Source organism: Myodes glareolus, chromosome 1 (genome assembly GCF_982192425.1).
Source record: "Myodes glareolus chromosome 1, mMyoGla1.1, whole genome shotgun sequence".
NCBI classification, from domain to species: Eukaryota; Metazoa; Chordata; class Mammalia; order Rodentia; family Cricetidae; genus Myodes; species Myodes glareolus.
This window is the reverse complement of record NC_142026.1, coordinates 108,174,198-108,199,370: the sequence shown is the minus strand read 5'-3', so window position 1 is coordinate 108,199,370 and position 25,173 is coordinate 108,174,198. Positions and strand designations below refer to the sequence as shown.

General features: G+C 36.6%; 1 protein-coding gene across 3 annotated transcripts in view; it reads right to left on the bottom strand.

Annotated features, from left to right (window-relative positions):
* Window positions 1-25,173, bottom strand: part of Lama2 (laminin subunit alpha 2) — a 597,153-nt gene that overhangs the window by 68,647 nt on the left and 503,333 nt on the right. For all 3 annotated transcript variants that reach the window (XM_085689751.2, XM_085689745.2, XM_085689747.2), the window contains 3 exons: window positions 17,365-17,467; window positions 5,475-5,591; window positions 3,398-3,580 (listed from right to left, as the gene is read on the bottom strand). In XM_085689751.2, the coding sequence (XP_085545877.2) occupies window positions 3,398-3,580; window positions 5,475-5,591; window positions 17,365-17,467 (403 nt within the window). The remainder of the gene's footprint in view (window positions 1-3,397; window positions 3,581-5,474; window positions 5,592-17,364; window positions 17,468-25,173) is intronic.

Sequence of the window (25,173 nt, the reverse complement as noted above, 5' to 3'; positions counted from 1 at the left end):
TTCTGTAATTGTCCAGTGTTCCAGTGTTTTCTTTTACTTCTAACTCTCTAGTGTTATTTTATATTCTACAAATTATTCTAGAATTAAGGAAAATGGAGTTTTAAAGCAAGATTCACAGAAAGAGAAAGAGAAGTTAAGCTAAGGCTACTGGGGCAAGATAAATATTAGACTTATTTCTCCTAAATCTTCCAGAAGCCTTTTCAAATGCCTCAAAATGGAACTGGAGGTTTTCCTCCTTCCTTTGCCTCTACTTTCAAAGCTTTTTAAGCCATGTGGAAACTCTCTTCCTTCGTCTGTGAGAACTGACTTGTGTGTGATGTCAAGTCTAAGACTTCTTGCTTAGTAACGTTTGAACATGTTCTCATTTTCTCCCTTAATTGTCTGGGTAAGTAGATTTTAAATAGCTCCTCCAGTGAGATTTTGATAAATGGATGCTTTCTGGAAGATTATCATCTGTATGTTGTAGGCTCTAAAATTTACCAGCATGGCGCTTTCCCAAGTATTCTCTTTTCTATTATATTTTCCCGTTTATCTACTTCAACTGCCCTTTGGAATCACCTAGTTGTCCTTTATTTCTCAAGGTTAAGCCGGCTAATTATCTGTCTTATTGTTTTTCATACTCTAACTTATTAATTGGTTAGCTGTTTCATCATGTCAGTTTTATTTTTCCAACACACTGAGCAAAGGCTTAAAACTTTTCTTCAATGCTTGCACAGTAATGCAATTCTTCTATAATATTTTCCACAGAGGCCAACCTTGATCACATTCCTTAGATTTCGATGTTTGATTTTATTATCATTTTCCCTACTTATTTGGAGTGCTGTGACATTCTGCCCAGACTCTGAAATGTCCAAGAGTCAATATTTTTATACTTAAGTGAGTTGCTCACTTGTTTAGAAACAGTTTTATATCAAGAAGAATTGCTTAGAACCCATTTAATTATGAGAATAATTACTTAAATGGAGAGAGGGGAAGTGAGCTTGGTGGGTGGCAACAACGTAGTCAATCTTAGCTCCTTTAACCCATGTGCAGGGAGGACTTCTGAGCCCAGTGGATGAATTTGTACTATCAGAGACACTAGTTTTTCTCAGTCTGTTGCAAAATCCAATTTTACACTTCTATGTGGATACGATTAAAATATTTCATTAGGTTTCCATAGCACTAGTAAAACATTTTATGCCAAATATATCTGCCTATTAGTCTCACTGGAGGCATATTCTTTTCATGTATCTACTATTAATTGGTGATAGTGTAAAGAAGAGCTGTGCAGTGTTTAAAGCAGCCCCGTATATGGTCACATGCAAAACTGAAGCTTTTTGCAATAAGCAGAGAAGCATTAAGATTATTAAAAAGCATAGAAAAACATATACATACTTATTTCTGCAGGTAATTTCATATGGAAGTAAAAAAAAAGAAATTAGAAAATTCCTGAGGAAATATTTTCTACAGGTATTATATAGTACCAAAAAGTACCATTTCTAACTAATGTTCTTTATAAATACATTTTTAATTCAAATAGTATTATCAGATAAAATCATACAAAACACGATTAAAATATATTTCATGAAAACAACTTAATTCTAAAAAAATGGGAAAATGCCCTTTAGCAAATTGTTCACAAGGAAGAAAATGTCATTAAGATAAAGAAAATATTTAATTAATATTTACCAATAAATGTTTCTTTTAGTGGAAGATGTAATCAAACCAGCAACAATGTTATGAGAAAGATATCATCAGCTGAGCAACCTCAACTAGAACAAAATGATACCTTAAATCATAGCCTAAGTGAAATAAAATTGCTAATTTACATTTAAATCTGTGTTCTTCTGATTTGGAGAAGTCTTGTGGAGTACCAGAAGAGGTAACTTAGGCTGTTGCTGAAACACATAGAACTGTTTCTGTGTCTACATAAGAGAAGTAAAATTTATGTTTTTCCTCTATCTTCCTGGAAGAAATGGAGTCAGTCTTTCTTTGTCCCAGATCTGAAGTATGGTGTGGGAAAATTTTATGTATTCTGTCAATCATATTTTAAATAAATGCTGATTGGCCAGGCAGGAAGTATAGGCGGGAAAACAAGACAGGAAGTAGAGGTGGAGCAAAGAGAATGGGAGTATTCCAGGAAGTAGGAAGCTCCCTCCGCCATTCCTGCCCAGATCACCAAAGAAGCAACATGTGAGCTGACAGCTGAAAAAGGTACCAAGCCATATGGCTAACGTAGATAAGGATAATGGGGTAACATATGTTATAAGAGCTAATAAGTAGCCTGACCTAATGGGCCAATCAGTTTATAACCTAATGTAGACTATGTGTGATTTTCTTTGGGACTTGCCGGCTGTGGGGTAATGGGTGGGACAGATACCCCAACAAGCTGGCCCCTCATGTTACAGAAGTATATCATTTTCTGTGCTGATTTCCCCCTTGCCCAGGAAGCTGTCACAAGCATCCTCCTGTGTCATCATCATAGCAAGGAAGGTCTCATTCATCATGGCATCTTTAGCATCTGAGTTGAAGTGGCGACACTCAGATCTGCCTCCACTCTAAAGTCGCCACCCTTCTGATACCACTACTTCTGTCTGCATATCCTAGAAATGTTCTTATACCTTATAAAAACTCTGCTAGATAGTTTAGTGCTTTTCAAAACAAAATAATAATAATAATAAACCAAACCCAACAACAACAAAATTCCAAAAAACAAAAACAAAAACAAAACAAATAAACAGTCATCTCCCTTAGAGAAATTATATGCCAAGGTGCTATCTTATCCTGAGATAAAAGTACCACCAATATTTAGTGACTAAACGTAACTAAAAATATAAATCATTACACTTAATTTTTTCAGATTTCTCAATAAATTCTAACTAAGTCAATGAATTTGATGCCATATCTGAGTGATGCAAAGATTCAGTCGTGACAAAGTAACTAAATGCTTTATTTCCTGGAAATATTAGTTGACTGGACTTTAAATAATACATGCGGAGAAATTCTAGACATTGGTACATCTTAAGGTGATGACTTTCTCGAATGGGGCAGTTAGTGAATGTGCCCCCTTAAACTCTACATTCTATGCAACTCCAGTCCTAAGCACAGTCACCTGTGCGTAACTGTACTTTCAATTACACTAACAGATTAAAATGGGGCATCCACATATCAAATCGCATGTAAACCTCGAGAATTTCTAGCCTCCTCCTGATTGAGTGAAATTAAATTAAAAAGGCTCCCATGCAAAGCTCAAAGACGTGGGTCCTGGAATGGCAGGACCTACACTTTTCACTTCCATACTAGGAAGGAGAGGGTATGAGCTTCAGGGTTTTATCTGGCTCTACCACTCATGAATCCGGGCCACTTTCACGGTGAGACAAAATAAATGACACTATTGGAGCGAGAAAGGAAATCTTACTGTTTCTAGAAGGGTCTTTCACGACGGCGTTCGTTTTGGCCACACTGTCTGCGAGTTTATTGTAGTTTTCCCTCAGGCCGTCGAGGTTCTGGTGCAGATCTTTAACCTGGGCCAGGACAGCTTTCGCTGTGTCGTTGGCTTGTCTGGCCTTCTCTTTGACAGCTTGCAGCTTAGCCGTCGTGTCTGTTGGTACAAATGGGCATGAGAAAGAAAACAAAGAAAAGACATGGGACGAAGCATCCGTGCTCGGCAGAGAGAGGCTGTGGCTGGCTGACCTCAGGGACACATTTACACAGAGTAAAGTCTGAACTGTGTTTCAATCAGTTGTAGCAAATGAAGCAAATTCTTTAGCTAAATTAAATTTTCCCAGGGACCTTTGTGATGAATACATGATTATTCTTTAAAATAGCAAAGCGATTATTCTCTAAGTTTATATTTTAGGGGTATATTGTGATTTGCTGCTGAGCATATTAAAGGCAGGAATTCATATACATGGCTCACGTAGTTTCATTAAAACTAGAATTAAGATTTAATCTGTATATCTGCAGGAGGAAAATGAATTTGTTTTAATTTTGGGATAGAATTTTTGGGACTGTTAGAGTCTATGAGTGTTCTATTTGCTTTTTGTATTGATACTTCAATGTATCCTAAGTAGTCAAAAGGTTCCATGAAAAGTTAATAAAAGTAAAATGTGTTTAAAATTTAATAATGTGTCCTTATTTATGGATCATAATTTGAATGTAAAACATTTTTCTGGTGGTTTGAATATAAAATGATTTTGAAGGTTCCTGTGTTGAAGGACTTGTCCCCAGAGCTGAGGCTTTGGGAAGTGTTTGAACCACGAGGTCTCTGCCTTCATCTATGGATGAATCCACCGACAGATTAATAATTTGATGGAATATTGGGGTTGGTGGAAATGTGAAAGGTGGGGGCAGAACTGAGGAAGTGAGTCACCGAAGATATGTGTTTGAAAGGTTTACATGATTCCTCATCTCCTTTTTCCGCCGCTCTCTCTGCTTTTTGGCAACTGGTGAGTAAAGTACCCTGTCCTTTGCTGCGCATCCCCACCACTGTGATACTAGGTCTTACCACCTGGCCGTATTTGAGGAGTCAACTGTCTGTGCACAGAAACCATACAAAGTATGGTTTCAAAGTCAAAGTAAATCTTTTTCTTTAAGCTGTTTAAATCTGTGGTTTTCTTTTTTTAAATTTCAGAGATATAAAGTGACTAGTACAATTGTACAAACAGATCCACGGTTGTGCGTCTGTACTGCTGGGGAAGGCCATAGGCTGTGAAGATAAACTGTAAGGTTCAAATCTCATAAACATCACTTTAGGCAATGGCCTTTAGTATTCTGTTTCTCAGCTTCTCACTTGCAAAGTGAAAATAACAATTCTACCCACCATGGAGAATAAGCATGAGAGATTAGCGTGAGATAACACATGCTTATCAAATTATATTGATTAGTAAGTCCTTATAATTCAGTGTAGCCTAGTAGCAAAATATAAAATTAGTATCCCTAAAAGAATTTGCACTGTCTAGAACTAATATCAAATAATAATTTTAAATCGTTTTAATAGACTGCATGATATTACAAAAATGGGTTGACCACTACTGTTTTTGAAATCTGGAGTAGCTAAGGAGGACACTTTAGCCAAACAAGACATAAGAAATGGCCAATGCTCTTATCTGTTGTGAAGAGACTCTCGTAAATTGTGACTTTATAGTAGTACACTAATATAGAGAACAATCCATGTATGATTTTATTCTTTCTTATTAATACAAAAGAGTTCTCAGACTGAAACAAGCATGGGAATATAATAACATGACTTCAATATCTTCCTTGATACAATATGTTCCTATGCATGCCAGCTAAAAGTAACAAAGGATAGCACCATCATATTGTCAAATTGTGAAATGTAGTTCTGATTCTCAAAAGAATAATTCATAATTAAGAAAACCTGTATCTGCTATTTTATGAGAGTAGAAATGTAATGTTAGGAAAGTGGTCAAAGCTACCAAGATTCTGTCGTAGTTCTGATCACCTGATGCGGAGTGCAGGACTGTGGGGCTTACCATTCGGAATGACTGACAACTTGCCCAAAGTGTCATTCAAAGCTCTCAGGAGATCACCGTTTCTAGCATCAGCAGTTTCTAATCTGGTTTTCAGGCCATTTAGATCATTGTGGTTTTCTGTGAACAAAAGAAAAAATGACTTATATTATTCTTGAACATGCAAGTTCGGTTAACTTTAACACACAAATAACAAAAAGCAAGACGAAATATATACTTCATTTACTGCCATCTATCCATCCACACGCCTCTACATTAAATATGGATATTGTGACCATTTGGTATGTTAGAATGTTTAGCCATGCCATTTTCCTTTTGGTATCTGGTTTTTATGACTTAATTTTATGGTTTCCTGTGGGTTAGAAACCTTCAACACTCAGCCTTTAAGTGCGTTTTGATGATATTCTCTTGATCTCCCTCCACTGATTTTTACATATTCAAATTATATTATCAGAAATGGATCATTGGGTTAGCTTTTCAAAATCTTATATATATTCATAGATAAGAAATCCTATTTCAGTAAACATCACTGAGTATTATTTTGAACAGAAAAAAATTAGAGCAAAGGAAAGCAAAACAACCCACATAAACCTGTCATTTTTCAAAGAGAAAGCAATATATTTACAAATTCCCTCAAAAAGACTTCAGTAAAGCTTCTTTGTCTTGGTACATTAGCTTACGTTATTTTCAAAAACAATATTTTCAAGTGATGATTTAATATTAAATGTGTACACATTGACTTCTGTATCTTGTTATTTGTATTCGCACCTTTTTAACTTTATTGTAATAAGAACTACGAGGTTTAGATTTTAGCAATGTCAAAAACTTCAAAATCACTAAGGAGGAAAGATTAACACATGAATATAAAAATGTGGGCTTAGGATCTTGCTGAAGACCCATAAAAGTAAGCATATGTGGTGGTGTGAGTGAGAACTGCCCCTGCCCTCCCCAGTCCAATAGGGTCAGGTATTTGAACACTTGGTCCCTTGCTGGTACTGTTAGTGAAGTTAATGGAACCATTTGAGGAGCAGCCAGGCCTTGCTGGAACAAGTTTGACCCTTGAGTAAGGCTTTGGGAGTTTTTAGACTTGTCTGACTTCTAATTCATTCTGTCTATTTCCTGTGTGTGGATGGGAACATCACGGCAACAGAAAGAGTCACTAATGCAGTATCTTAAGACTGAAGGAGTTACCAGCCCTCTTTCCTTTTGTCATTTATAAACAATCAGTTACCTGGAGGGAGGGGAGAGGAACTTGAACTTCCCACAGGGCAGGAAACCCTGACTGCTCTTAGGGATGGAGAGGGAAGAGGAGAGGGAGTAGGGAGAGTGGGAGGGTGTTGGGAGGAGGGGCGGAAATGGAAACTTTTATAAATTAATAAACTTTTATAAATAAAAAAAATCAGTTAAACTGGCAAAGCAAATTACATAAAGTTGGCTTCACTCAATAACATTTGCCACATTTGGAAAGAAAATTGTGTGTGTGTGTGTGTGTGTGTGTGTGTGTGTACATGCACAAGTCTGTGTACCTATATGTACATGTGCAAACCTCTGCAGAAGCCAGGTATTAATATTGTATGTCTCAATGAACCTGGACCTTGTCATTTTGTTTAGACTAGCTGTCCAGTAAGCCTGGGAAAGCCTATTTCTGTTATCCCATACCAGTACTAAGGTACAGTAGTATTGCTACATCCCCAGGGCTTTACTTGGATACTAGGGACCCAAACTGAGTTGTTTATATTCATCCTTTATCCACTGAGCCTTCTGTTCAGCCCCTTTGAGTATATTTCTGATAGTTTATTATACCATAATGTTCATTTCCTTTGGAGACGCACACTTAATTGTTCAAGATAGCTTAACTGAGATAAAAGGCAGACTCTCCAAAAAGGAGGTACAATGAAAAAGGACAAATAAGTGGGGGTTTTATAGTCTTCTTGAAAGGACTGTCCAGCATTTTGTAATAATGGTAGGTAGCTGTCTGTGTGCTTGTGATATATACCATATGCAATGCCTGTCAGTTCTAGCCAATCACTTCCCTTCTCCCTCGCTTCATGACTTCAGGAGCAGGGATTGACAGAATGAGTGCAGCAGGCAGTCATGACCTTCTCACCTTTGCTCACACACCAGCCATTCCTCATGCTTTTCCATCTATGTGTCTCCATTTCCCTTTTCGTTTCTCATGACAGAATCGAGAGGAGAGTCACATGGAATGCGTCTATGTACAAAATGATAGACTAATATGCTAAGTTCTCCATGTAATTGAAGATAATGAAAAAAATGTGGGAAAGGTAGGTTGCAATCAATTCAAAAGAAAGAACCATTTGTGAAATCAAAATACTCAACATTAGTATGATAGAAGAACCTTAAGCAAAATAACCAAAGATAATTTTCATCTATCACCCTAATAACATGCTGTGGAACAAAGCACTTCCAGCACTATGGATATTAGATAATAGAGATGAAGGTTCAAGGTCAAGATCCGCTTTATTTCTCTAGGTTATATGAATAAAGGGTATGGTGTCATCAGAAGTAGACTCATAACATAAAGTCCTGGAGGTGATCAAGACTCTTAGCAATAGGCTGTCATATTTGGGAGCCTATGGAACCTCCCTTGCCAACAACTCTGAAAGAGGAATACACTCTTGAAACTATAATTTTAATTTGTTAGCCTCTGGATTTAGTAGGGGCATTGTTACTCCATTATTACCTAATGTCATTCAATTTAATACATATCTCAAATACATATTTCATAAACATATATATATGTGTATGTGTAAATGGAGTTACCTAATAAATCATATGCATATATATATGCATGTACATATATATGTACATAAGTGTTTAGGTAAACATGTGTGCTATGAAGCCTCTATAATAGCAGGTTTTCATATGACTTTTTCAAAAGGACTTTAGCGTTAGTTATTTCTCCATGTATCTCCTCCTCTGAGCAACCTTCCCTATCCCACATAACCTTTCTAGTTTCACTAATCTTGATTATCTGTGAGCACCATGAACTACAGTTAACACCTGGCCTGGCAAGACAACCTACCAGTGCAATAGTGGCACAAATATCAAGGTAGTAACTATCTACTATTTGCTTAGATGTAAGGCCTACTTCATGCTACAAGATAAAGCTCATACCTGGTACTATTATTGGAACCAAGAAGCTTTGGCTAGACAGATCATAGGCCTTAGGAGCAAACTTACTATCTTTATTCTACTAAGTGGATTAGTTTTAACCAGGCTACTAATGACTAAATTGTTATGCCCACAGATTATAGTATCTCTTAGCTCTCATCAGAAACCACTCTAGCTTCTTTTTGCAATGGATGGTAATTAAAAGAGACCCTTAACTTGCTGATCAAGGTACAAAGAATGAGAGACTGAAGAAGAATACAGGGACATCTACACCAAACTCCTCCTCACAAGGCTCAAGAGTCACTAGTGAAGAAGGGTGAAATAGATAAGAGATAAAGGTGGTGGAGGGGTGACTACAAGGAAACAGTTTCTTACACACAACACAGAAGTTGCACACATGAGTTCACAGTGGTTGTGATAGCATGCACCAGATCTGCACAAGCTCAAGCCGGATGAAACCCTAGCATGGAGAGAAGAGGCGAGCGCAAAGTCTCAAGCTAAGGAGCTATTGGCAACTTAGGGAGACAGAAAACCAATTTTCTTTATGGGTGTGGCTCTAGATAGGACAACCATGCTCCACTGAATGGCCCCATGTCCAAGAGTATATGGCCAGCACAAATTGGATTTGATAGGTTTCAAAAATATGAGGACCCAAATTTGGGTAGGTGGAGAAGTGGGGTCTAGATTGAGAGAAGTTTGGGAAGGGGATGAACATGATCAAAATACATTGTATGAAATTTTCACAAAAGGAATAAAAATGACAAGAAAGTCTGACTATCAAGTGTTCACAAGGGTGTTGAAAGTGAAAAATGATTAACAATGCTGCTTTTCTAAGAGCATTTGAATAAATTTGTCAGAATTTTAAAATGGAAATGGATTTGATTTGGCAATTCTTTTTTCAGCACTTGGCATTGACTTATGGCCTCATACATGCTGAGGAAATACTCTACCACTGAGCTTCATCCCCAGCCCTAAGATCAGCAGTTCTACAGCAAAACTTACCTCGTTATTAGGTGTTTGGCACAAGCCTGAAACCTCAGCACTGCGGAGACTGAGGTCAGAAAATGGTAGATGAGTCAGTATAAAATATACAGAACAAAAACTGAAGTGTGTTAATGTATATCATCCGGGATACACAGATCTTTGCCATGGAAAGCAAGAAGAAAATGTTAAGTAATCCAGTCAAAAGTATTTTTTCTTATATCATTAGACCATGCTCATACAATAGTGTGGATGATTCAGCCTTCCAAAGGGAATTACATGAGTATGTGTGGGTGTATAATGATCCTCAAAGCTGTCGTATGAACAAGTAAGATACACTCTGGTGGTTTGGATGAAAATGTCCCCCACAGGCTCATATATTGGAATGCTTGTTCCTTTTATGATGGAACTGATTGAGAAAAATTAGAAGGGGTAATGTTGTTGGAGGGTGTGTGTCATTAGGGGTAAACATTGAGGTTTCAAACACCCACACCATTCCTCGTGTCTCCTTCACTCTGCTTGTGGCTGTGTCTCACGGTGTGAGCTCTCAGCTACTGCTACAGCAAAATATTTGCCTGCCCGCTGATATGGTTACCCATTTTGATGTTCATGGACTCTAACCCTCTGAAACTATAAGTGTCAAACAGACCCTTTCTTCAATATGTTACCTTAGTGTCTTATCACAGCAACAGGAAAGTAACTAAGGCATCCACCATGCAGATGATGATGTATATGCAAGAATTTGGTAGAACAGGGGTTGAGAACTAGGTAGGAAAGAATATACTAGAAAATCTTGGCTGCACTTAGGATAGGAACTAGGAATCAATGGAGTAGTAATTGGCAGCTTCAGAAATAGGAAGCTGAAACTTCTTATTTTCTATCTGGTTGTACTAGTTAAATTTTTCTTTGTGTGTATATTATTGTTCTTTGATTTTTAAAAATATATATTTAATTGCTAAGTAGATGGTCATCTTGGAAGTACTAGCCAACACTAAGACTGTTATTTTATCATTCTCTGTACTCAGAGTGATCAGGTCAAGGGAGAATATACTCTTCAGAAGAGAGCCCAGATTGTTTCAACTGAACTGTGCCTGCCCCTCTCATGGCTGTGCATAGAGCTGTTGTAGGACCTGTGCCAACAGCAAACAGCTGAAGAATCATCACCCTGTCCTCCATTGACCTTCTCCTGGAAAGAATGCAAGTAAGGGAATGGAAGTAAGACCGAGAATTCTGAGTTTGCTGTGCTCTGGACATGAACGAGTACTGGACACATTAATGATCCACTCCAGTGCACATAAAGGCTCTTATAGGCTGCCCAATTAAGTCACAGCCATAATACACAGACAGCCACAACTACAGTGCAGATTATGCTGGTATAATCACATCATCTCATTTAAGGTGCTCCACTTTATGGTCCAAGCCAAATAATGTAACAGAAAACAAAGCATAAACCAGCCCAGCAAAGCACATCTCTAAAACATCAATATGCTCATTTATGCTACTAATACACTACTAGTTTCAATTTTGGTCTCTCAAATATTCTTTCCAAGTAATTGAATTTTCTTCTCTGCCAATCACAGCTCATATTTTCTTTAACACTTCTGCTGTTTACACTGCCAGTGCTAAAATAAAGCTATTGAATGATTACAAGCCTTCTTTGTGAAATAGATCTAGTCTGTTGATGAGGGCACTGTCAATGTGGATATTCTGGGATTAAGAGGTTTCTCTGTTACTGAGAACCTATCTATCCTCTATCTATCTACCTATCTATTTATCTATATCTATCATCTCTTTACAAGTCTACTAACTATTGATCTATTTATCCACTACCTGTCTGTCTGGCTGTCTGGCTGTCTGGCTGTCTGGCTGTCTATCTATCTATCCGTTTCTCATCACTTTTAAATAGAAGACTGTGTTCCATGCATGAACTGAATAAAGATGGAGTTCGTAAAGTGAAGAACAGTGAAGCAGCCCATAGGTAGAGTGAGAGCATGATGGAGCAACTGTCTTCCTTTGTTGTGAGCACTGATTCATATTCACATCAGATAGTCCTAGTCAAAAGGAGGCTTACTGGACAGGGTTGGAAACGTCCACATCAGTGCTGTCTCGGATGTCCCATGTTCCTGGGATAGTGCCTGTGGTCCTCTACATCTGTCCTAGGGTTCAAGATAGTTTAAGTCCTCTGAATTTTATTTTGCTGTTCTCTGAGGTGGAGTGTGTGTAGAACATGGGGAAGGATCTGACATGAATTATTTAAGAGTGAGCTCAGCTTGTTGTTTGAACCAAGTTTTAGAGAAATAGTTCCATGTGAAAGCAGATTATCTCCCACTTGCTTAATTGACTACATTTAGTAAAAAAAGCAACAGAAGTAAAGGGAACTTCTGACTCAGATTTCTTGACTCTTATTCATTCCAATGCTTAAGTGATTTTTTTTTTTTGCAAAACAGTGAATAAGATTTCAAACTTAAATACTACCAAAAGACTTTGAGTAAGAGTAGTAACCTGGTGTTTTAGGCCTTTTATAGTTCACCTCTCCCAAAAGTCATTGCTTCAAAGTCTTTGTGGTTGTTCCTGCCAGGATTTACTTTTTAATATAAACAAATATACTTACAAAATTATTTATGGATATCACTAATGTATAACTAATTTCTACATGTCATCATTCTTTTGTAAGGTCTTGCTTGCTTATATGTCTAACACATATGCCTTTTTTTTCTAGAATAGCCAATTCTTTAGTTAAACCAATGCAAACATCTCATACTGTTCTTGATCATTGGCTTTATTTGTTTATTTTTATTCTCATTTTTTTATTTGGCTGTGCTGGGAGTTGAACACAGAATGTCATGCACATTAGGCAACATCTTATTATACAGGAGGGAGGGTTACAAAACATGACTATTAATAATGTAAAGTTCAAAATTGAAATGTTTGCTGGAGAGGTTAGCATAAACCCTTAGTACTCTGATCTTCCTTTAAAAATTTAAGGCAACCTGTAAAGATTTAGCTTATGGTAACTCAAATGACGAATCTGTTTTCTTTACTCTTTTAGAGTTTTCTTTTCTTACCTATCTAGAAGATAATTTTAAGAGAAAAGGGTCTATTAACCATATGATCTTAGCAGAAGTTGTTTATCCAGAATTGATACTAACCAAGTCCATTTATATACATAAAATGCATTAGATATGGTAATTTGTAACTTATATGTTACATATAAAACAGACATCACATGAGTATATGATTATCTAAGGTATACAATTTTATAATTCTTCAGATACACGGGACTTTCAAGTTGTGTATTTGCTGTGTTGTTAATCAATTCTTACAATAAATCAGAAAAAAGCTATCATATCTTCTGCATGACAGAGCACCTGTGTCCCACAATGCTTCCTGAACTAAGTATATAACATCTTATGAGTCTCATCACAATCTTGTGGTTTACTCATTTTTTCCCAAGAAAAAAAAGATGCCTTTTAAATATAAGGTGTTTATTGCAGTTTCTTATGTTATTTTGATCTTATATATTTTTGTACATTTCACATTATTTACAAAGTACTTATTGATGAATCAGAAAGCATCCAAATTAGGACTTCCAGAAATGGGTACAGTGATTCAAAGACCACAGACAGCTGTTAACTACAAGTTCTGTGCCCTTCCTCCACTAGAGGATCATAACAGTCTTGTTCTGACAGGAGGGAAGAGGTATGTGTCTCATGATAGGTTCTCTAAATGTTTAAGATGTGGAGGTAGAGGTAGTTCTGTCTGTACCTAGATTAATAAAACTAAATAAGAATTGAGACCCATACTGTATTCCTGACGAAAAGCCTGTAGATTTGATTTGTGTTAGCCAGCAAGGGAACTGCATTTGAAACCTTTAAATAGGACAGTTTCTCTGATTTCATACAAGCCTCATCATTCTTTGAATTATCAGGAAGTTGAAGGTATTTGTTTATCCCTATGATAACTAAACTGATTAGTAAATTTCCTCCCATCTCCTGGAATCCTAGATTCTGGTTCTGAACATGGGACCAAGCCCAGGTCATTTCCAGGGAGGACACCCCTTTGGTTGGTGCAGGCCCCTGTCTCTGGCTAAGGTGTCACTCATGAACTTCATGATGATTTGCTGACAAACTGAGGCAGAGACCTGCCTGCTAAGTCGCACTCTTAGGGAAGATCATTCCATGGCTAGTGCCTCCATACTGCTACTATTTTTCTGTTTTCCTTCTAACATGACTCCATCTCAGTCCTATTCTTTTGCTTTTCATTGTCTATATCCAAAGCAGGTTAACAAATTCAGTACAATAGATCAGCAATTTTAATGGGAAAAGATGAGAGAGCATGGTTGACAGGGGACAGAGACTCAATTTCATCTATTTATTGCCAAATCTCTGTCAATGGTTCAGATTTTGTTTGCTTCCACACATGCACCTGCAGAAAAGCTGATGCAGGCAAATAATAGTATATGAATTCAAAAAGGTGACAACTTTAATAATTTATGAATTATTTAATAAAAATTAAACTCCTATGTCATATTTAATAGTCCCAAAGTATTTCCATTTATCAACAATGGTATAAAATAGACAATGAAATAAAATAAAACCTTTTAAAATATAAAATAATAACAGGATCTATAAATAAACCATATTCGTAGCATACAGAGGGAAATCCCACATCTTTGATAGAAACATAGTTTTGCCCTGTTTCTTATATTGAACAGTAATGTATATCTTGGAATCTCAGATTTATTATTCATATATTTATTATTCTTGAGCTTAGGATAATCATTTTTTCATGTCATTAATTTTTAGTATATAGAACAATTATTTATTTTCATAAGTAATTCAATTCACTTACCTTGGGCAAAGCCAACAATTAGAGGCAAATCAGAAAGTGAATAGAATTGAAAAGTGACTTCAATGAGGTGAAGGACACAAAATCTTAGAATTTACATAGTTTTCCATTAACTTCTTCATGCTTTGCCCTACACATATGTTAGGGAAACCCCAACTGATTATTTTATTGACAAAACCTCTTGTTCCTCTGCAAAGCGGTGTTGACTTGGTGACATTAATTCATCTTCTGGCCCTTTCAATCATCAGCTAGTCCCCCACCTCAAATCCATCAACAAAATGATTTTCATCTCCACAGACATTCAGCTAGGGCATTATAGATTGCTGTCAAAGCTCACACATGTACATGGGCAAATTTACTTTTAACAGATGTATATTCAAAAATTAAAAAGCAAAACAAATGGCTGCTGGCACGTTCAGACTCCCTCCAGGCAAGGACAGCAGAAAAATGGCAGGGAGCAGCAGTAAGTCATTTGTGACCAGAGTACAGGAACAAACGGAGCTGCACTGACTTGAACAAGCAACAAATTAGAAATATGGAGGGCATGCTGGCCCACCATTTTTATTCCATCTAACTCCGGGCGCCACAGAGAGAGAAATGACTAAATCTCTATTTTAATAGCTGCTGTCAAGAGTTTTGCTCTGCAGGGCCTATTTCAGCAGTTCCTCGTGGTAATATATGGCATTTCCCTGATTAACGGCCATTTTATAACCTGTGTAATTGGCCACAAATCAAGAGAATGTCATAACGTAGCAAGAAAACATTCCCATTTCCGTCATGGCCTTGGCTTGGTTTTCTGTGGGAATTATTGCTTGAGTAGTTGCTGGGTTTTCATTACTTTAAATAATGTACTACCTGAAGTACAAAAAAAGACATTTAAACTAATGAACATTTCTGTCTCCTAACCCTTTCTATCACCCTAGTCCTCAGATTTTCCAAAAGAAACAAATGAAATTGTGTCCTTTTATATGTAATATTAGGATTTAGGGAAAAGAGAGTTAAGAACAGTCCTGGAAACAATGTAAAGTGTGTAAAGCACTCGGTTTAGGGGTGAAATCTGAATGAGCACCCACAAACTCAGTACTCAGGAGTATTTTCATAGAATAGATATATTTTGGAGGCAGGATCTCATTAGCCCAGGCTGGCCTCAAACTTACTATGTAACCAAAGATGACTTTGAACTTCTGATCTTCCTGCCTCTACGTCTCCCCTGCTGAGATGATAGGTGTGCAATCCTCAGTGTATGAGGATCTAGGGTCTGAATCCAGGGTGTCATGAGCAATACACAAGCGGTAGTTACCACTAGTCACCCCAACTTTTACAACATCAAAATTAGTACAAAGAAAATACATCAAATGTTTGATGAAGAATAATACATCAAATGTTTGAATAAAGACAGAGTCTGGTTCTGTATTTGTACATGAACTTCAATGCCCTGAGGATAGCAAAAATGGCTGCAGACGAATTGGGTCCATTCTGCTTGTGCAATAAGAAAACCATCCATGCCTCTTTACAGTCATCTTTTGCTGCAGTAGAGGTATCAGCACAACCAAACTTTGTAACAGGGAGCTTGTGTGATGCAGTCTACAGCATTTTAGTATCAAAGTGAGTTGTAATAGAGATGGCTCTTGTAATTCCATATCAGTTGCTAAGGACGTACAAGATATTTTGCTTTTTGGCATGCCATTTCTAGGAGGTTTCACACTTCGTGTTTTCTAACACAGTAAAACTTAATTAAAAAATCTGTGGTTATTTACTTATAATTTATTATTTACTTAAAATCAGTAATTATTTCATAATTTGAACTAGGCAGGATGTGATACATTATAAGTTCAATGGTAAAAAAGTCTTATGTCTTTCTTGAGAAATATAAAGTCCATAATATCAATGGTTTGACAGGTCTATGAGAAATACTGAATTAGCAGGTTAAGTGTGAATTAGATATTATTGTTTCTTAGGGAGGATATCTAGGCAAAGGTTGTTTTTATTTTTTTCATTCAGAGTCTCACAGTTATTTAATTATTGATTGATTGATTAATTGATTGAGGGACGGAGGGAGTGAAGAACTGGGGATGGAACCTAGGACCTTGTGTAGAGTAGGTGAGCTCTCTACCAGCACCTGTGCCCCCAGATCAAGTACTTATGTAGTCTGGCCTTTCTTGAACTTGCCATCCTCCTGCCCTTTCTACCCAGCATCCATGAGATCTCAGAAATACAGTGTGATGCTCTGTTATAAGGTGTGTAGATGAAGAAATGCAGGAGAATGAGTAATTTTAGGGAGACAGAATATCACTACAAACACAAGGCACTTTGGGAAGAGAACATTGTGAGAGTCAACATAAGCAATATTTGGGTGGTGGATGCAAGCCAGATGACATGAGACTAGAGAAACAGGAAAATAGTACTGAGAAACAGGCGACAATCAATGAAGTGATAGCTACAATAGCTTACACTGACAGCAACCATGTTTACACACATTAATAATATATCAGAGCAGAAATTGCTTTGTGCAGTTTTATGTTTTCAATTAAGAAGAAAATACATGATTATTTTGTAAATATTGCAAGACTTCAGAACCCACTGACAAAACCAAAGGTTTCACTAACACATTTATGCCACATCCTCTTAGCTCACTTTTCTTGAGTTTTATTTCTAAAACCACATCAAGTGGAGTTTGGCAGTTTAAAGTTTTATCACACCGAAAATTTCAATTCAGATAGGAGAAGCAATACTGTAGGAGCTAGGTTAAAATTATAAAATTTTGCTTGGTGAAGCTTGAAGACTAAGTGTCATCAGGCCAGTGAGAAAGGTCACTTGCATTAAATATATAAGTCATGGCTCACAGTTTCATTCTTTAAATGGTATGGTGTAGTATTTTCCATTATAATGCTATTAACCTTAACATAATAGAAAGAATGGCCACACTAACCTTTCACATCATTTTCTAACTTCTTGGCCTCATTAAGGATCCTGAAGCTTTTCTGAAGGGAGCCTTTGGCATCTTCCTTTAATAAGCCCTGAGGACTTGTTGCCTGTGGACAGAAGAAAGGGGGCTACATATTAAATCATATAGGGGTAGGGCCTAGAAGGCAGCAGCTATACAGAGCTTACTTTAAGCATTATGCATTTAGAGTTGCAGATTTTCAATGCATAGTTCATGACTAGAAGCTGTTTACTGTGTGGGTTGAGAAATGTTGGGGCAGAAACCTGCCTGTACTGTTAAGATAGGTAGAGAAAGTGGGGCTGATGAGGTGCTTGAAATTCCATAAATGAAAGCCGAAAATGTTGGAGCAGCAGCATCTCTTAGTAGCCAGAACTATGAGTGAAGCAAAGTAGGAACTAAAAACATCCATTGACTTTACCTCTCACCATGTTCTGTTTTTACAGGATGACCAGAAAGCTCTTCCTACATTCTCAGTGTTGAAATGGAGGCAAGAACTAATCTCTTTTCAAACAATCTCTAAGTACCATTGCAAAATATGAACTTCTAATTGAAAATTTTAGAACCTGGGGACCTCTAGCCAATATATATTAGTTCAGGATTAGATATGAACAGAGTGACATAAAAATAATATAACTGGAAAGGGATCGCTTCGCTTCCTGTCTAGTTATCCATCTAAACAGAGTTTGCTTTTTAGAAGCCATTGCACAATGCATAGATCCCAAGAGGTGAATCAAATAGGATCTTATGTGTAAATTTTAAACGGGAACATATTTCAGAGTTCAAAGGATTGGAGAGTTTTAATTGCCTACAGTTAATTTTAAGTATCTGAATTTGGTTTATCCTAGACATGACACTCTTCAAAGGCACTGTCAGCATCCTGAAAATACAATTTTTCAGTTGTGTTGTTTCAGCACAAAACTAGGAGAAATGACAGCATGTGGTAATGCTATGGCCAAATTAGTTTTAATGTGTTCATGCAAGTTTTTATTTAAGTACTTGACTGAACAAGAGTCAGATCAATGATACAATGTTAAGATATATGGCAAAGTATATGATAGAAACATATGCATAAATAAAAATGGAAAAAGTTCATTGAAAAGTTAATCTTGGACAAGAATTCTATGGAATTTCTAGAAAGAGGAGATTCTTAGATCCAGATTTATCTTCAGAATTGAGGTAGTAACACCACTCAAGTATCATTTATTTTGGACAAAAGACATGAAACACTGAGTTGTACTTGGTGTAAAGAGAAAGTGACAAATATGTATAAAGGAATTTTATGTAGCTATAAAGAAAAATGAGATTATGAAATTTGTAATAAAATTGATAGCTTAGGAAATAAATATGATAACAGTCAGAGGGGACAAATATAACACATTTTCTCTCATTCATGGATCATATATACATGCATACAAAAATTATACTATATTTAATATACATATACAATATATTATATACCCACTATATATATACACATTTATATATATATGTATATATAGTAGTGTGTGTGTGTGTGTGTGTGTGATTGTAAGAGGGAGAGAGAGAGAGAGAGAGAGAGAGAACTAGAGAGAAGCCCATAAGATAAACAATCTTAAGAGGAGATAAAAGTCAGGAAAACAGAAGGAAGTGACAGGTACATGGCAGGAAAGAGGAAGTGGGATTATTAGGAAAATAAAGAGACCAGCATGAGAAGGGGAAAGGATGAGGCAGGGAAATAGAAACGAACAAGAACAAAGTAGCTGTGAAAATGCCACATTGAAGCCAATTACTTTGCATATTAACTCAAAAATTAGCAAATAACCGTGAAAAAAGAAAACAAATGGGTTATGGTGGTGCAAAACGTAGGAAATGCTGAGGTAGATGAGCAGCAAGGCCAGACTGGATTATATCTTTAAAAAAATTAAAGTTAAAATAACAGTAATAAACTGAATTCCATGTATTTGACTAAAATTCCATGTGCTTTATGGAAAGAAAGCAAACCTCAGGTTAGCCAAACAGGTTCTATATTTATTATAATATACATATCATCATTTGCCTGACTTTAAGTTTTCTAGCTCAAAGAGATTAAAGATAGGATATTACAAAGAGAAGCTGTATAGCAAATATCTATGGAGACATATAAACAAAAGAAAGTCAGCAGACAGTCTGACAATGGAGAACAAGACAAAAAAGCTAGCAGAAGAGGACATTTTAAAGCTTAGCATTCCAAGGCAACTGGAGAGGGTATATGACCCTACCACCCCGGACACACCCGATCTTTCTAATTAACCTCCGAAGCTAAGCAGTGTTGGGAGAAAATTTGGAGAGAGGTAAAATGTGTGGGGGTGGAGTAGCTCTTGGGAGATAAAAATATTATTGTAGCAAGATATCTCAGGCTGACAATCCTGAATCATGAAGGTAATATGGGTCATTCGCAACTTAGTTAAAACTTGGAAAAAGAAAGCAAACCAAAGAAAAATAAGAATATTTATATTTTTTTGGTAGAGAGAGAAAGAGAGAGAGAGAGAGAGAGAGAGAGAGAGCGCATGTGTGGAGGCTGATGAAGTACACCCTCTGGTGTCATAGATGTCATCCCTAGGTACTGCCACTATACGTCTTTGAGCACAGTCTCCCACTGGCTATGAACTCACGATCTGCTTCCTCAACGTTGGGAGCACAAGCAACTGCGCTCAGCTAAAGGTTTTTTTTTTTTAATTTATAAAAGTTTATTAATTTATAAAAGTTTCCATTTCCGCCCCTCCTCCCAACACCCTCCCACTCCCCCCACTCCCTCTCCTCCTCCCTCTCCATCACTAAGAGCAGTCAGGGTTTCCTGCCCTGTGGGAAGTTCAAGTTCCTTCCCCCTCCCTCCAGTTCCGGGAAGGTGAGCATCCAAACAGACTGGATCCCAAAAATCCAGTATATAAAGGGGATCCCAGGTCCAAGGAGAGATCCCCAGATTGTTCTCTGGACAGAGGAGAGGGTGCCTGAACCGTCCTTGGCCCATAACCATACTGATGAATATTTTGCATATCACCATAGAACCTTCATCTGGCGATGGATGGAGATAGAGACAGAGACCCACATTGGAACACTGGACTTAACTCCCTAGGTCCAAACGAGAAGCAGAAGGAAAGAGAACATGAGCAAAGAAGGCAGGATCAGAGGGAACCTTCACCCGTTGATGGATGGAGATTGAGACAGAGACCCACACTGGAGCACTGGACTGAACCCCCAAGGTCTAAATGAGGAGCAGAAGGAGGGAGAACATGAACAAGAAAGGCAGGACTGTGAGGAGTGCGTTCACCCACTGATACAAGGGGACTGATCTAATGAGAGTTCACCAAGGCCAGTTGGACTGGGACTGAACGAGCATGTGATCCAACCAGATTCTCTGAATGTGGCTGGCTCGGGGTCTTTCTGAAAAGCCATTGACAATGACACTGGGACTTGTTTCCTCAGCTAAAGTTTTTAAATGTGGATTCTAGGGATTGAACATGGGTCCTTCTGTACAGACTGAGGTAATAAACATTTTGACACCTATACAACCTTGAAACCATCACAATAAAAGTAGCAAATACACTGTAATTTTATTTCATCCTTTTCCTCTATTTCTAAGCATTCATCTTATTTCCAACATTATATTTGCAACTTACACGATCTTTCATAAAGTTAATAATTTAGCACAACCTTTAAAAATCTAGCTCCTTCTATCTGGATGCATTTGGACATTCCCCCATGCTGTTTATCAATATTTGATTGCAACTGGTGGGTGGCATTGCTACACGGATATGCCTCAAACCATTTATTTGTTCATTACCTGATGGTTATTGGGATTTTTTCTGCCCTGGATATTCTATATAGAGCTTCTCTGTTCATTCTTGGGTGATGTTTTGTATTAACACGTGTTTTCATTTCCTGGGAGTAAACACCCTGAAGTAGGAAGACTGGATCACATGTAGGTAAATAATGGTACTATTTATGAAATAACTAGGAAATTACAGATCGACAAAGTATTTAAACTATTTTAAATCCCTATCAATAGAATGTTCTACTTCTGTACCTTCTTTCCAACACATCCTTATAATTTTGAAAACTTTGACATCCTAATACATAGGCATTTTGCTTTTAGTTTCAATTTTTCTGTTGCTGCACCATGCTAAGCATCTTTTTATGTGTTTATTGGCCATTTTCTTTGGTGAAGAACCTGGTTAAATCTTCTGTGTTATAGAGGCAGGGTCTCAAGTAGCCCATGCTGGCCTAGAAATCACTATGAAGCCAAAACTGGCTTTGAACTTCTGATCAATATGTCCCAAATATTGGGACTACAGATATTCATGATGCTTAAATTTGTTCAATTTTTAATTGAATTATTTGTTCCCACTCAGTTTTGAAAAATACTAGCGTGTTATTGATATGAGTCATTGGTCAGATATGTAATTTTGTAATAGATTTTACTATTTTCAGATTTGAATTTTTATTTTATTAAAATTATTTTATTAAAAGCAACATTTCAAAACTTAAATGAAGTCTATCATTTTTCTCATGTTAAGTGTTGGGCTCTGAGTCCTAAGAATTTTTCCCTAATATCATAGAGTTCTTTTATATTTTAAGTTCTTAATAATTCTATAATTTATCCATAGGTCTATAGCATTTTGGGGTTTACTTTTAGATTAAAGTATGAGATGTTTTTAACACAAATACACAATTCTTATGTGAGCATTTATTGACTTGACATGAATTGCTTTGGTCCATTGGACCATGTACCTCTGAACACTTCTGTTTTAGTGGCCTACTTGTTAATACTGACCAACACCACATTGTCTACACATCCCAGTTTTGTGGAAACTATGGAAGTTCAATTAAGCCATTGTGTCACTGTTTTGTCCTTTATCCCCCAGTGACTTCCTGAACAGATGTGTCAGTTTCTAAAGAATAAAAGCTAGCCAAATTTTAGTAAGACTTCCTTCATGGTATATCCCAATGTTTTTTTTTAACATTATCATTATACAAATAATGGATTTTTGGATCCATAAACATTGTATATCTCTTGCTTATTCAGTTTTTCTATATTTATTTCAAGAATATTCAGTCTCTGTGTATTTTGAACTCATATAAAATTTATTTCTATAATCATTATTGATGTTACCGTCTATTTTAACTTTAACTTTCAATTCCTTATTAACAGAATCTACAAAAGATTGATTTTGTATTTTTTGCCATACTCTTGAACACTGATCAATTTGTTAGTCAGTTCTAGTAACATTTTAACAGACCATGATGGCTGTCACACTCAGACACTATGAGCATGGTTATACATTGCCTTCAGTGTGGGTGACTTTTATTTTCTGTTTTCCTGCCTCTTTTTGGGCTGGCTGTGGTCCTCAGTACAGTGTTGAGTGACAGTAATGAGAGCAGAGATCTTTCCTTTTTCCTGAACTAGGAATAAAACTTTGAAACATTTTACTCTGAATAAATCTCATGGAAAGGTTTTCTTTTATGCAATAGACCTTCTTAGCTAATAGGGAGAGAAGTTCTTTTAGTTCCAGTATGCTGAGAATATTTTTAGGAAATGACGCTGCTTTTCATTTCTTTAATATTTTAAAACGCATAGCTTGATTTTGATCTATCTTGTTTCTATAATTAACCTCACTTAAAAACATTGTATAATGTTTTCATGAATAGTTGGATTTTATATGTCATAATTTCATCAAAAATTTTACAATGCTTTCATGAAGAAACTCAGCCTATACTTTTCTTTCTATTTGATGATGTTGTCTGGTATTTGTATAAGAGTAACACAAGGCTGATAAAATGGCGTGTGTGTATATACATGTGTGTGTGTGTGTGTGTGCATGCATGTGTGTGTGTGTGATTTTAAACTACAAATCTGATTCCCTTGTGAATATAAAACAATTCTAATTATTTGTTTGTTTGTAGGTGAAATTTAACAGTTTTCAATTTGTAAAATTTGTCTATTCCAATAAAATTACTGGGTTATTGGTACAGCATCATTTTAATATTCCGAGTTTCTTTTTCTTTCTGCAGAAGGTACAGTGGCATCACATCTTTTATTGCCCGCATTGATGATCATCAATCCGGCTGGCTGGTTGTCACCTCTCGATCCTCCATCTCACATGGCACCTTTGTCCTGTGACAAGTCTCCATTCTTCCTGTCTGACTTCCGTCCTGTCAGTGGGTTTTGATTTGTTTCTTCCTTCACTTTTGCCTTTTAAAACACCTTACACCTTTTTCATTCCAATACTTTTATTTTCCCTGAATTTTAAAAAACTAGGGTTTTCTCTAGAGTTATAATTTTCTATTCCTCAGTGACACATCAGAAGGTAAGTGATGTATGAAGCACACAGGGGAGATAGTAAAAACGGTGTCAGGAAGGCAGAGTAGCAGGGGATCCTGATGCAGGAATGAATGAACAAGCATTTCTGTGCCATAGGCCTGTGGAGTGTGTGAACTTACCATGAAATAACACTGCTAGGCATGCCCTTTCCATAGCATTTTGAAGTCAGATTAGGGGTCCTGGGAAATGAGCAATTGCAGCCATTAGCAGTTTCAGAGTTGGAGAGTAGGATCATTGCTCTAAGGAAAGACACTAAAAGAGTGTCTAAGGAAAAGACACTAGGAGGGAAGGGCTCCTAAGCTGGCCATTGTCATAGGCCTGCAGGATTGCGAGGTTCAGATTTACAAAATGTAGAGAAATAAAGAAAGGCCTTAATGTTTTCACACAATCTTCAAAATGTTAAACAGCTGATGCATGTGACTGTCAGTTATAAGCAATCTGCCAACGCGCAGGGTTGAACGAGAAGCTTTCCTATGATAAGGAGATGAGAAACTCTAACATCTGATGGATGAACAGAACTGTTTCAACTCATTGGAATTTGGAGAGACCCTTTCCAATTGCTTAGTAAGTTACTGAAGCACAGCAACAGAATCAAGACAGGTGATGAAGCAACATTCTCCCAGCTAATTATACCTCATGCATATTCATGAACACTGCATCCGAGTTTCTGAGCTGTGTCTATAGCATATGTGAAAAACAACTGAGTCTGAAAGTTGCAAAATGCTGTTTCTTGCTCTCTAAGATTGTATTTATAAATATGTTCTTTTGTTCTCTTTGAGTGTATGATTATAAATGTATGTATGTATACTCATAATTACATAAAATTTACTGCCATTTAAAATAGAATTTATTTCATGTGTCTATATGAATTATGCATTCATAGTTACTTAATATGATGTGAAAGAGTTTAAGACAAAATAGTAAATAGATATAAAAATTGAAATGATAAACTATAAAGATTTAGCCAGGGGTTAAAAGTATTTAACTCCATTTTGATGTTAATTTTATTCTTTGTTAAAAGTGTGTAGTAACTCACATGGAAACAAAACGTTGTGAATATAAAAATGAATTTATTAATTTGTTCAACAAATGATTTTACTTGTAAGCACAGTCAGTGGCCAATCGTGGATATCTAAAATGGGAGGACATCAGTTTTTCCTGATCGAATTGGAATGGAGTGGAGGAGATAGAAAAATAAGAAATCACTATCAAAGAACAAATGATCTTTTTCACTAGGGATCAGAAGCATACCATCAAGAGTTTGGTCGTTAGGAAAGGAGGAAGAGGGGTGGGAATGTGAAGGGAACCCTAGAGGTAAGATACAATCTACCAGGTAGGTAAACTGCCTAAGTGATTTATTTCTTAAAAGCTTAAACATTGTTCATATTGCTTCCTGTATTTTTTGTGATGTTCCTCAAATAAATTTATTATACAACAATTTTCTGAGTTTGTTGGAA